Raw genomic sequence first — 12,787 nt, 5'->3', positions numbered from 1 at the left:
GCTTGACTAACTATATTTTTTGCCTCTTTCTTTGTTATCTTGTACTATTCATATGCCGCATTATTATCACATTCAATTAATTTCTTATACCATTCCCGTTTTCTCTTCACTACCTTTTGTACTTCCTCATCCACCACTATCTCTCTTTTGAGGGTGGTCTATGTCCTTTAGACTCTCCAAGTACTTTTCTAGCTACTTCTCTAATCTTTGATGCTATCTGTATTCACATATCATTGGCCTCCATATCCAGCTTTCATGCTTTGGACTCGAGAAGCTCATTTTTGAACTTCACTTGCTTTACTCCTTTGAACCCCCACCATTTTATTTGAGTTACATTATTTCTTCTAACCTTACTTGAATTGTTCATAAACTTGACATTCAACACCACTAACTGATATTGACTTATTAAAGTCTCTCCTGAAATGACCTTGTAATCCTTACATAGAGCTCTATTTATCTTCCTAGTTAAGAGGAAGTCGATTTGGCTTCTATGTTGCCCACTTTTGAAAGTCATTAAATGTGACTCTCTTTTTATAAAGTAGGTGTTTGTTAGTATTAGGTCATATACCATAACAAAATCCAGGAAGCTTTTCTCTCCTCATTTCGACTGCCAAAACCAAAACCTCCATGAACATTCTCATAACATTGCCTATCACTTCCTACATGTCTATTCAAATCTCCACAAATAAAAACATTATCTTCATTTGGTATGCTTTGCATTAAATCATCCATATCTTCTCAAAACCTTTGTTTACTCTCACTATCTAGTCCTATTTGTGGGGCATAAGCACTAACTACATTTATTGTTTCTCCTTCTAATACTAGCTTTACTAGTATAATTCTATCTCCTACTATTTTCACAGCTATTACAACGTCTTTCAATGTTCTGTCTATGATTATGTCTACTCCGTTATTATATCTCTCCTTTCTGGCAAACCACAGTTTGTACCCTGAATTACCCACTTCCTTGCTTTTCTCTCCTACCAATTTAGTCTCCTGAATGCAAGCAATATTCACCCTTCTCATTTCCAAGGTATCCACAAGCTCCATTAATTTTCTTGTAAGTGATCCAACATTCCAAGTACCGACCCTGATCCTCCTTCTATCCTATTCCTTCCTAATTGGTCTCCTTTTATGATATCTTCTATTATTTTCTATGTCTATCTTGTATTATGTTCCACTATCTGTACTATGGACTAACTTCTTTACCCACACCCATCCATGATGTGGGAACCTTTGCTCATTTAACATCACACCGGAGCGTCAGCATGGCTCGTCGCTTTCGGTGAATATCTTATACTCTTGCATATTTCTCATTACACTCGGGTTTCGATATAGCACGTTGTAAGTAGAGGACGCCCCAACGTTTATATCATTTGAATCCATATCATAAGGTGTGATAAAATTTTTACGCTGATTGTCACCTACCGTAACCCTTCTCCTTTATCCGGGCTTGGGACCAGCTAAGCATAAACTACTTAGGCAGAGTTGATAATTTCAAAAGTATAAAAGAAAAAAATTAAAATAGAGGGTATTGAAAATTTTATTAAATATATAAAATAATAATATAGTAATTGAGATAATATTAAAGATTTCAGTGAGCATATAAAATAATAAAGTAGGGAAATTGTGAGAGTACTAAGAATTAAAAGGTGTGCAGAAAATAATTATTTAAAAAATTTGAGAAAAAATGAAAGAGTATTGAGAATTAAAGAGAGTGTAGAGAATTATATATATATATATATATAAGAATTAGGAGTGGAGTGAGGTATTTATTGAATTCTTTTGTATTTAAATCGCCGGTTTGGTCTAGTTCAGAATCGTTGATTCAATCCGATTCGAAACTAACTTTTCATTATTTCTAAAAAATATAAACCTGAACCAAATCGTAAAAGGACGATATATATATATATATATATATATATATAGTGGAGTGAGGTATTTATTGAATTCTTTTGTATTTAAATCACCGGTTTGGTCCAATTCAGAATCGTTGGTTCAATCCGATTTGAAACTACCGATTCATGGTTTCTAAAAAATATAAACCTGAACCAAATTATAAAAGGACGATTTCAATTTGATTCAAAAATAATTTTGATTTTGACTAATTTTAATTTAATTTTAACTGAACTAATTTTAATTAAGTTCTTATTCGAAACTGGACCATGGCCACCCCTACAAGCGGGAGGTAGCCATAGCAAGGATAGACATGCTGCCTCAATATCAAAGCCAATCATTAACATATCTCGCTACAAAAAGGAAGAACACTAGCCGTGCAAGCTACGCTTGAATAAAGATGAATGCACTGGGGCAGGAAAATAATTCAGTTGAAAGGGAATTCTAAGGATGCAGCATAGAGGAAGAGGGCAATGAAGAGCGCTGGACATTTTCTTAACTATGGAGAGTCGGCCATTACCATAATATTTATATAATTAAATTATTTAATTTTTTATAATATGGATTATTATTTTTGTTTAAAGAAAAAGCTTCAAATTTTGATAATGGTTGGTTTGTCTACCATTAGCAGAAACGGGCAAGAGGCAAGGCAACCGGTTAACTAGACAACTGCAGTCGTGTGTGTATTTCCAAATTCTCCCCAATACTGCCGCAGAATTACACTTTTGCCCAAAGTCTCTTCTTCTTCAGTGGCCAGAAGCCATTGAGCTCTCTACTGTAAAAACCACGCGAACTAAACAGAAACCAAAATCCTCAAACAAAATGGAATCATTGGAGACCGCTGCCCAATATGATGCTTCATGGAGCTTGGCAACGAACTGGACCGTCGCCAGTGGCTCTCTCGAAAACTCCGTCACCTTCGAGTCCTCTCTTTCTCTTATCGACGAGGAGGATGATAATCTCGATCAATCCTTCCCTGTGAGTTCGACCTGCAAGTCCTCTCTCATACTTTGTCCTCCCTCACCTGATTCCAATTCCTGCGAGATCACAAGTAAGTTTACATGATTTCGTTAATTTGGTTTTCTGCGGATCTAGGTTTTTTTTTATTATTTAGGTCTATCAATAAGCACACGAGAAACAGAATCTAGGTTATCATTTGTGAATTATGTTTGGTTACTGAGAAAACGAAGGGGAAATTTTTGTTCTTTCAAATTTCCAATATTCGAGGAATTGAACTTTCTTATTACTGAGAAAAAGATGAAGGAATTCTACTTAACTAATTGATTGATTTTTTGAGTACAGAGATGTTTGAAAGATGAATTGCGTTTTTTGAAAACTAATGCAATATTGAATTCTGAAATGATTAAGTTGGGCTATGTATAGGATGGTGCAATTTTCGGTGAAATAATTTCCTCTTTTTTCCCATTATAACATTCGACAATGAATTGTTAAATGGTTGCATTTTTATTAATTGAATGGTGTGGTTAATAAAGGTGGCAAATAGAGTGAATTAATCTGTCAGCTATTTGTGATTTACATTTGTCAAACAAGAGATGAATTGAATTCTTTTCCTCCCGCAGCGATATCTAGCTTACATGTTATAGACGTTTAGGACCGGAGAGGGAGCAAAAACCATATAGAAATTGATACACTTTTATCATAAAATGTTGTTGCATCCTTCATCTGGATGCCCTTCCTGTAATGTGAGATGGTTGTCTTTTAATTTTTTTTTTTTTTGAACTGAAGGGAAAAATCTGCTCTTCTTTTTGTATTTCACTGCAAATGATCAACAATTTCTCCCAATGCAGTTACTTTTGCTCAAAAACATGAGTTGCGGCAGGTTTATGTTCGAAGTACTTCTCGAGTTTATGAAATATATTATGCCCATGAGTTGCAGAGTAGCAGCGAGTATTTGTGTACTGTTCGCTGTGGCATTGCAGTTAGAGATGAAGAAGTGCTGCGTACAACTGGTATTGAAGAAGTTGTTTTGGCACATCAGAAGGGCTCTACCAAAGAACTAGCTGAAGAAAGACTCAGAAATGGTAGTAACTTAACCACCAATGATGATGACTGGGTTGAAGTGAAAGTTCTTGATACTCAGCTAGTCAACAGGAACATTTCTCTATTGTTAAATTATGATACAAACCAAGGGAGAAGCTCTCAGCTGCAGGTATTGAATTTGCTTTCTTGCAGATTTATCAAAACAAACTTTGTTATGTCATCTTTTCTTGATGTTTTAATTCCTTGGGTTCTTGTATTGGTGGCTTTGTATGTCTTAATTTCATACTTAGATCATTAGATGTTTGCAAGTCATGTTGGTTTGAAGTCTAAACCATTGTTTTTCCCCACTTTTTAGAAACATGATACAGATAAAGGAAATTTTAAAGGAAAGTGGGTATTTTGAAAACCAGTCAGACTAAAGCATTAAAATGCTAAAGCTCTTCATTTTTATAATATGTTGCTGATTGAATAAAACTTTCAGGATTTGTATGAGGCGACAGCAGATATTACTGATACAAGCCCTTGCACATCCATTACGCTGAGGCTACTTTCACTTCAGAATAAAGCCTGTGTTTGTATTGATGAAGTCTATGTGTTTGCTGATCCTGTTGATGCAGCTAATTTGGATAATAAAGCGGGTCCAGTAGAAAACTCTGCTGGAACTTCACTTATGGCCATGCTTATGCCTACCCTCTTGCAGTTATCTAAAACAAAGGGTGTTGGCCGAGCAGAAGATAAATATGGTTCTGATAGAATGAATGGGCAGAAGTCAGACAAAATTGAGGCAAAACAAACCATTCCAATTGATACTGGAAATGAAATTCAGCAGGAAGGGAAATCTGATTCAATTTATCACCAGGGTGTGCAAGTGCAAGAAGCAGTTTTGCCTATTGCCAAACCAGTCCAGCTGGAGATTCCTGAACAATTTTCAGATACAGAGAGCGAGCACGAACTATCAAATAATCATATTGAAGGTGTTTTGAACCAGCTTCTTTCTCGAGTTAACAGCATAGAAGATCTACTTTTGAGGTTTGAGGATTGTATGCTGAAGCCCATAAGAAGCATTGATGAGAGGCTCCAAAGAGTAGAGCAGCAACTTGAAGGACTCACGAAGAAAACCCAGAGTTCTGGATCGCTTTCTTGCGCAAGAACATCTGCCCCTGAATTTTCATGCAGTGAATCAGAGACCAATTCCCTCTATAATAGTGGTTGTGTGGATCTTAGTTATGCAGCTTGTGATGCCAATAAGAAGGATTCACTTCCAGCTGTGTCATCTGTTCTCTCTGATGCCACATCTGTTTCAGTGAATACTTCGAAATCACATCCTAGTCTTATAGTTACTGCTCCAGATTTTTCAAATTGTGATGATGAGGAAGAAGGTGATGCAGTGCAACCAGTGATGGAGTCTCCAAAGGAGAAACAAAAGCATGTTATGTCAATTGATGATGCTTTAGCATCTGCACTTGCTGGGCTCGTATCTTCGACTTCAATCCAGTCCCCAAGTTATTCAAAAACTATAGCAGTTAAAGCTCCTGAGTTTCCAAATGAAGGTGAAAATAGCCACAGCAAAACAGCTTCACCAAAAGGTTATTGTGAAATAATAACAGAACCTCCCACTGATTTCAGTGAACATAATGGGACAGACCTCCCAAGGAGTTCATCTTCATCTCTATCCAATATTTCTTCTGTAGAAAGCTCTGAGAATGCGATAGCGTATCCTAACAATATGTACTGTTTGAAAACAGACACAGTAGTTGATGAACACTCACAGGATAGTGAGGGGGAGGGAGGTGATACCCAGGGCATTTGTATTGACTGCATGGTACCAGCTGCCAATGACATGGCAAGGACTGGTCCTTATCAGAGAATTGATGATATGCAATATGGGAAAGTTGGCAATGGAACAAGTGACATTTCAACTCTGGAGAAAACTGATAGTTTGGAACAATTTTCTGGAAATCAAACTGACAATGGCTCTGATAATACCAATGAAGTTGCTGTTTCAAATGAATTGACCACTTGTATAGAAGTTATAGATGAAGGGTCTAGCCTAGGCATTCTGCAGGATGTTGTTGAATTTTCACGGACTGCTTCTAAAGTGGATTTTGAAACTCCAATTCTAGAAGTGAAGTTCACTTCTCAGGAAAACGTGAACCTCAAGTCTCCCCTTGAGGCCCTTTTGGCTGGCATGCCAGATTTGAATACTGAAGTTAAATCAGCGGAGGAAAGTGGTGAGGATGATTCTCAAATTGACGATCAATACTTAATTTCGGTGGATGATTGGGGAGTGATGGGTTCTGCAACTGATAACCATTTATCCATAGATAAGGACTATTACAATCTCACTCTCTTACCTTTGCATGCAGAAGATACAACATATTTGATATGAAAAATGGGCAGCAGCTATTATTCTGTAGATATTTAGCTGTACATAATCTGGTTTAGATGAGTAGAATTTGTTTGTTCACCTCCTTTACATTTATTCTTTGTTGATCTCTTGTTCAATGGCTTCATATGGAAAAAATTTACAGGAAGGAACTATTGACATTTAACGATTGCTAGCTTTGAGTGAGGTTTTAAATGCTCCAAATGCTCATTTCTCATGTATTCTTTCTTGATCTTTACTAATTATTTTTTCGTTTATTTTGCATAAAAAAGTGTTTTATTTTTTTACACTTTTGTTATGATTGTTTTATAAACAAAAATAATATAGTCATAAAACATGTATTTTTTTTTTCCTTTTTGTTTCCCATTGTATCGATTTATTCTTCTTCTTAAATCTCTATATATAGCCACCAAACGTAGTCTAATTATATTAAATGCCCATGAAAATGAGAAATTATTAGAACTTGTTATATGCAATTATTACATAAAGAGCCCTAATGAATATTATACTTTATTAAGATTTTTTTTTTTCATTTTTAATGACTCAAAGGTTGTTTTGAAAATAAAATTAGTAAAAATAGTGCAATGCGACTTCAAAAGATAGATATTAACTAGTGAAATAGTGAGTAATACAATTAAACTAACCTGTTCAAATTGAGTTGCTTAGTATGATAAAATAAATATAAAGATTATTAAAATATTTTTTATTATTTTAAATATATAAATTATTTAACGATATTTATTTAAGTAAAATATTATTTTATAAATAATGTTATCATGTTAATGTTATAATAATAATAATAATTTAAAATATTTTATTTTTTTAAATAATCACTTAATATGTTTTATAAACATTTTTTACTTAATTTAATTGGAATAGAATATAATTAACATTTTATAAATAATGTAAAGATAAAATGAGAATACAAAATCTTTAAATCACACCAACATAAATAGTTTGAAATATTGTGATAAAATGATAGTTAAAAAAATACCATTTTATAATAAAAAAAGTTATTGCTTTTCAAGAACAATCTCTCTAAATAATAGATAAATTATATCACATATTATGAAATCATAACGTAAAAAGTTTATGAGTGTTAAAAAATATTAACATATTAAAATTAAATTAAAAGAAAGAGTTAGACTTAATTTAAAAATAATTTAAAGTATTAAAATTATATATTCAACTTTGGTAGCTTTTTTTGTTGTTTCTAATTTTATAATTATTTTACAACAATGAATTTTACTTAATCTTTCTCACAGTAAAAAAAAAACTTATGATTTTTTAATGAGTGTTTTTAAATAAGTCGATTTAAAATAAATATTTTTAATATTATTTAAAAATATTTAATTTTAATAAAAAATTTTAATATAAAAATAAACTAAAATTAAAAAGCACCAGTGAAATACTAACTTTGAAAATGCCAGAGGAGTTTTGAATCACACTGCGACCCGCTAACTGAAAATAAGCTCAGAGAGAGAGAGATTGTATAGAAATTTTTATAAGCCTATGAAACTTTCACTTCACAATAGTTTCTTCAAGTTTTTGCCTTCAGAGCTTGAGGAATACTTCTAAAACCCCAGAATACTGAATCAACAGGTTTACTTACTGCATATAGATACCTACATTTTTGAATGCACGTGATTTTTGTTTAGGTTGAATGCTAGGGTTTTTGAAGTTTCAGAATCAGAAATGGAGGTCGCAGTGATAGACGCTGGATCAAAGCTTCTTAGAGCTGGTACGGCAACTCCAGATCAGGCTCCACCCATGGTAAAAAGTTCGAACTATAGCTGCATGGTTGTCGAGAATATGACAACCTACAAGAATTTTGGAATCTTATTATTATTATTATTTTGGGTTTTTGATGTTGGTTTTTAACACTTGCTATAGTTTTCATCCGATTTTTTCATGGTGGCTGAGTTCATAATTACATGATAATTTTGATTTTTTTTCTTTGTTATGGCCTTTTGGCTTAGCAGTTAGCACTGGTTAGTGTTCTTCTTCATCTTCTCCTCCTTTCTTCATAAATGCTATTTGGTTGCAGAAAAAGTGACCAAGATATGCGGGAAATTTTGAATTCCACTACTTACTTTTTCCCAATGAAATGCTTGCATTAAAGTTTTCAGTAGTTGGGGTTAAGGAAAAGAAAATGTGGAGGGGAAAAAAAGCGAAGTCCAGGTCAGCAAATGAAATTTGCTTCTAACTTGGCTGATTGAATGTTGACTATTGGTTTTGGTCTAATCTTTGTTTGGTTCCTTAAAACAAAACAAAAGGCAAGCTGAAAATTATATTCATCGTCAATTATTAAATGATACTTATGTTTAACATTGTGTTTGTCCACATTTAATACAAATATGGCATGATAATTATTAGTTCTTATCTTTACTTTTCCATTTTTGCTATTTATTGCAAGTATGGCCTTGAGGGTTTAGCCATTTCAACTTCTTTTTCTTTGAGGTGTGAATAGATTATTCCAACCCAAATGAAATGCATGCTTGAAGATGGTTCATCAGCTGATAGGTCATTATTTGAGGATGCCAATGTTGATCCAGTTATTGGGGGTTTTATAAGAGATTGGGATGCTATGGAAGATTTGTTACACTACGTTCTGTACACTAGCCTTGAATGGGCAAAGGGAAATGAAGGACAAATTTTGTTTACTGATCCTCTTTGTATCCCCAAGGTTAGCCAACACTTCATTCTTGCAGAGCTTTGACAAATGATGCAAACTGTTCTGTTACTTTAAAATTATAATATTTACCTATATTAAAAGAAGTGAAATCTATAATACTTTAATACTAAAATCTGGTTTAGTGTTCAACTTCATTATATATTTGGGAAGTAATTTAAATTTGTATCGGGTGAGTTTCTGACTTGGATTCAACTATTTTAGATTGCTAAACAAATGAAGTGGGGGGTTGAAAACTTCCCTCCTTTTCCCTCCTGTTTCTTTGTTTACTAAAGTTTACACTTTTACAGTCTGTCACGGAACAATTGGTGCAATTGATGTTTGAAACATTTAATGTCTTGGGGTATTATGCGTCATAGCAAGTTGTTTTGTCCCTTTATGCTGCTGGACGTATATCTGGATGTACAATTGATATTGGTCATGGAAGATAGGTATATAAACTATCTCTTTAAGCTAATGAGATAATTATTTAGTAGTCCATTATAAAATTAACAGTTTTCATATAAGATCACATACAAGCCTGACTATATAACAGTTTCTAGTAGTCCTTTATAAAATTAAAAGTTTTGATATGAGATCATTACATACAAGCCTGACTATGTAAGAATGGAAGTCTTTTATCCATCATTGATAATGAGAATCAAAGATATAACCTGAAGGTTCTCATTTAGGTTACTTTCTATGGTGTTTTGTACAGGATCTAATACTATTTTTGCGCTTTTCATTTTTGATATTAAAAGAGTTCTACATAGTAAGTTTTTTGGTTGTCAACTGAATTGGATGCAAGACTGAAATGAATAGCTGTGTGGTAGGTGGTAACTGTAAGCAATGAGGGCTTATTATTGTTCCAGATAGCTTGAATGTATTAATTGCATATGTATATTTATGTACTTATTATGCTCAAGCTTATATATAGTTATCTCTTCTTTTGGTTTTCAGAATGGAATAAAATAGGAGTAGAATGGTTATTCCATGGCATAGAATAGCTGCACTTTACTAATGGTTATTGCATGGAATTCTTTACTTCATTCAAAGTTGAACCTTTCTTGCCTTGCCTTGAGTACTCCTTTCAGCACAATTGGATGACCATTTAAATTGTTTTAATGTCTCAAATTTAATGATCATGCAGTAATATGCTTACTTTGGTGTTTTTTTGTATATGCTTCAAATATATTGAGGTGCTAAATGATCTCCCATTGTTAATTTAATGTCTTTGAAATTTTTAATTATTTGCAATTTGTATCTGATCTGCTATAATCTTTCTATAAAAAAATCTGGAGATTTGTTGCTGTTTGAAGAACATGGGGAGTTGCCGCTTTCTAGCCTTTAAGGCAATTGCATATGAAATCCACCAATTTGCAAAAGAGGGTGGTCCTCGATTAGATGCATTGCCAACTTGAGTTAATGAGTTCCCTCCATTCCTCCCTTCTGACATGTGATCTTTTTTCATTTGTTGCCAGATATTGCACCAGTAATTGAAGGTGCTATTCAGCATATTGCCTCAAGAAGATTTGAAATTGGTGGTATTGATTTGACTAAGTTACTAGCCCAATAACTGGGTAAATCTAATCCTTTGGTGAATCTAAATCTCTCTGATGTTGAGATAATAAAAGAAAAGTACTCATGTTGTGCTGAAGATGAGGTTGCTTATGAGAAGACCCAACGGTCAAGCAACTACGAGGAACATACCCTACCTGATGGATAGGTCTGTGTTTTTCTGCGATGTTTGGAAAATTGACTTAGAGATTGAACCTAAACTGGAAGAGTGGAAAGTATCAAAAGTTCAACCAAAATGAACCTGGGCTTGAATTGTGTGTGATGTAAACGCTATGCAAACAAATATAAAAGTAAATAAGCAAGAATGAATTTATGTGGAAAAGTTGTCTTTATGTTAACTGCTAAATACATTTAAATAATAATGTATGACTAGTTAAGCAGCTTGTCCTTGGTTCTATTGGTCTATTCCTATGATATTCTGTTCAAGCTTCTATTTCTATATTTTTTGTCATAAATTTCATATTTCCCCAATTGGCTGGGTTAATTTATGGTTTTCTTTCCAGTTCTAGTTCATGGATCGAAAATGAGTATTAGTTAGGGTCTTGACCATGTCTGGTTCGAGGTGGTATTCTTGGCTAGAACGCAGGCCATTTTGTGGGTTTCCTGATCGTAATTGCAGATCCATTCCAAGCAAAAAATATTGCTGTTTTGGTGCTAGAGTGTGAGTATATATATTTTATGCCATTAGCGATAAGTCATTGCCCAAATTACTTGGCATACTTTAATGCTATGGGTGAAAGCAAATGTGTTATGTGTCTGATACCCAAGGAAAATGCCTTTTCTTATTTGTGTGTGTGTGCCAAAGCATTAATCTTTTAGCCCTGACTTTGTGCTTTGGAAAGCTAGTATGAATGTTCATTTGATCTTGGTACATTTATGATTTAGTCTTACTGTGGAAGTTAGGATTCTAAATATGGCTTTAAATTTGGTGACAGGTGATAAAAGTTGGAAGAGAAAGATACATTATTGGTGAGGCTTTATTCCAACCATCAATATTGGGTTTAAAGGCACATGGAATTGTTGAGCAGCTTGTTCATAGCATTTCTACAGTTTCTTCAGAGAACCATCGGCAGCTATTGGAAAATACCATACTTTGTGGTGGCATAACTTCTATGCCTGGTGGGTTTGTATTATTTAAATTTAGTGAATTGAGATGCAACTGTGATGTTGGTCCATGTGTGTACCATCAATCTAGCTGGCTAAGGATTGGTGTTTTTGTTTTGTTCTAATACCTACTTAAATAGGAGGAATCTGTTGCTATGGAGCAACTAATAGATTGTTAATTTGTTATATTGCTGCCTATTGTAGGTTTTGAAGATAGGTTCCAGAAAGAAGCTAGCCTTTGCTCATCTGTTATTCGTCCTTCACTTGTAAAGGTAATTTGCTTCATTACTTGAATGTTATTATTAAGGTCTTTTTATTTTTTTTTTCTTTGTATTTTGGGGTATCATGTATTCTGATGGGTGATGGCCTTGGTTTTGGCCTGTACGATGGTTTCACTCCAATGCTGTCCAGGTTTCTGGTGCCTAAACAATCATCAAATGTTTAGGAGTGCTTTATATTTTATGTGGTCTATCTGCAGCTCAATATTTATTGGTTCTTTCCATTTTCCATTGTAGATTGTTTTTGTGAAGATTGAATCAATAATATAGGGAGAGAAGGGGGGATGAGGATTGGTGGTTCCATTTGATGGAATTTTATCATAAATCATCAATGGTACTATTTTTTCTGTATATATGGTTAATGGTTATGACACATTTTCCTTGATGGGCTGCCATAAAAATACACATCATTTTAACTAGATTTTGCATATGAGCTAATGCACAAATGTTTTGTAAGATCTAGTGAAATTAAGTAATAATTGATGGTGTCCACTCTTGGAAGTTATGGAAATGATTTTGTCCTTCATTTTTTCTTGCTATGGTGTTTTGCATGGTGCACTTTAAGTCTTATTATTATTGTTAATTTTGTTTGTTATAGCCCCCAGAATACATGCCAGCTGAGTTAACACAATATTCAGCATGGGTGGGGGGTGCCATTCTTGCAAAAGTTGTGTTCCCACAAAATCAGCATGTTGCCAAGGGGGACTACGATGAAGCTGGACCATATGTTGTTCATCAGAAATGCTTTTGACTCTTTTTCATAAGTGAGTTATTATTTATTTATTAATTTTTGTCTGTTTTCACTTGTATTATAAATAGGTGGTTATCATGGAACATAACCACAGATTGACTAAATTGTCAACTCAGGGAAAA

General features: G+C 33.8%; 1 protein-coding gene and 1 pseudogene across 1 annotated transcript; both read left to right on the top strand.

Moving 5' to 3' along the window:
* The first annotated feature begins 2,527 nt into the window (after nt 1-2,527).
* On the top strand, nt 2,528-6,449 carry LOC110639037 (uncharacterized). The gene is made up of 3 exons (XM_021789807.2): nt 2,528-2,947; nt 3,705-4,066; nt 4,379-6,449. Exons 1-3 carry the CDS (start codon nt 2,719-2,721, stop codon nt 6,284-6,286), a joined length of 2,499 nt encoding a protein of 832 aa, XP_021645499.2. The 5' UTR covers nt 2,528-2,718; the 3' UTR covers nt 6,287-6,449.
* Nucleotides 6,450-7,978: 1,529 nt separating this feature from the next.
* On the top strand, nt 7,979-12,665 carry LOC110639032 (actin-related protein 7-like; annotated as a pseudogene).
* Nucleotides 12,666-12,787: the final 122 nt, after the last annotated feature.

Source organism: Hevea brasiliensis, chromosome 8, assembly GCF_030052815.1.
Source record: "Hevea brasiliensis isolate MT/VB/25A 57/8 chromosome 8, ASM3005281v1, whole genome shotgun sequence".
Lineage (NCBI taxonomy): Eukaryota > Viridiplantae > Streptophyta > Magnoliopsida > Malpighiales > Euphorbiaceae > Hevea > Hevea brasiliensis.
This window is presented reverse-complemented; position numbering and strand designations above follow the sequence as displayed.

What these genes read in the sequence shown, in the direction of transcription:
- LOC110639037 (XM_021789807.2), top strand. Translation starts at nt 2,719, where the DNA reads ATGGAATCATTGGAGACCGCTGCCCAATATGATGCTTCATGGAGCTTG. An exon ending in CAATTCCTGCGAGATCACAA is followed by an intron (nt 2,948 to 3,704) that starts GTAAGTTTACAT and finishes CTCCCAATGCAG; the next exon opens with TTACTTTTGCTCAAAAACAT. An exon ending in GGAGAAGCTCTCAGCTGCAG is followed by an intron (nt 4,067 to 4,378) that starts GTATTGAATTTG and finishes TAAAACTTTCAG; the next exon opens with GATTTGTATGAGGCGACAGC.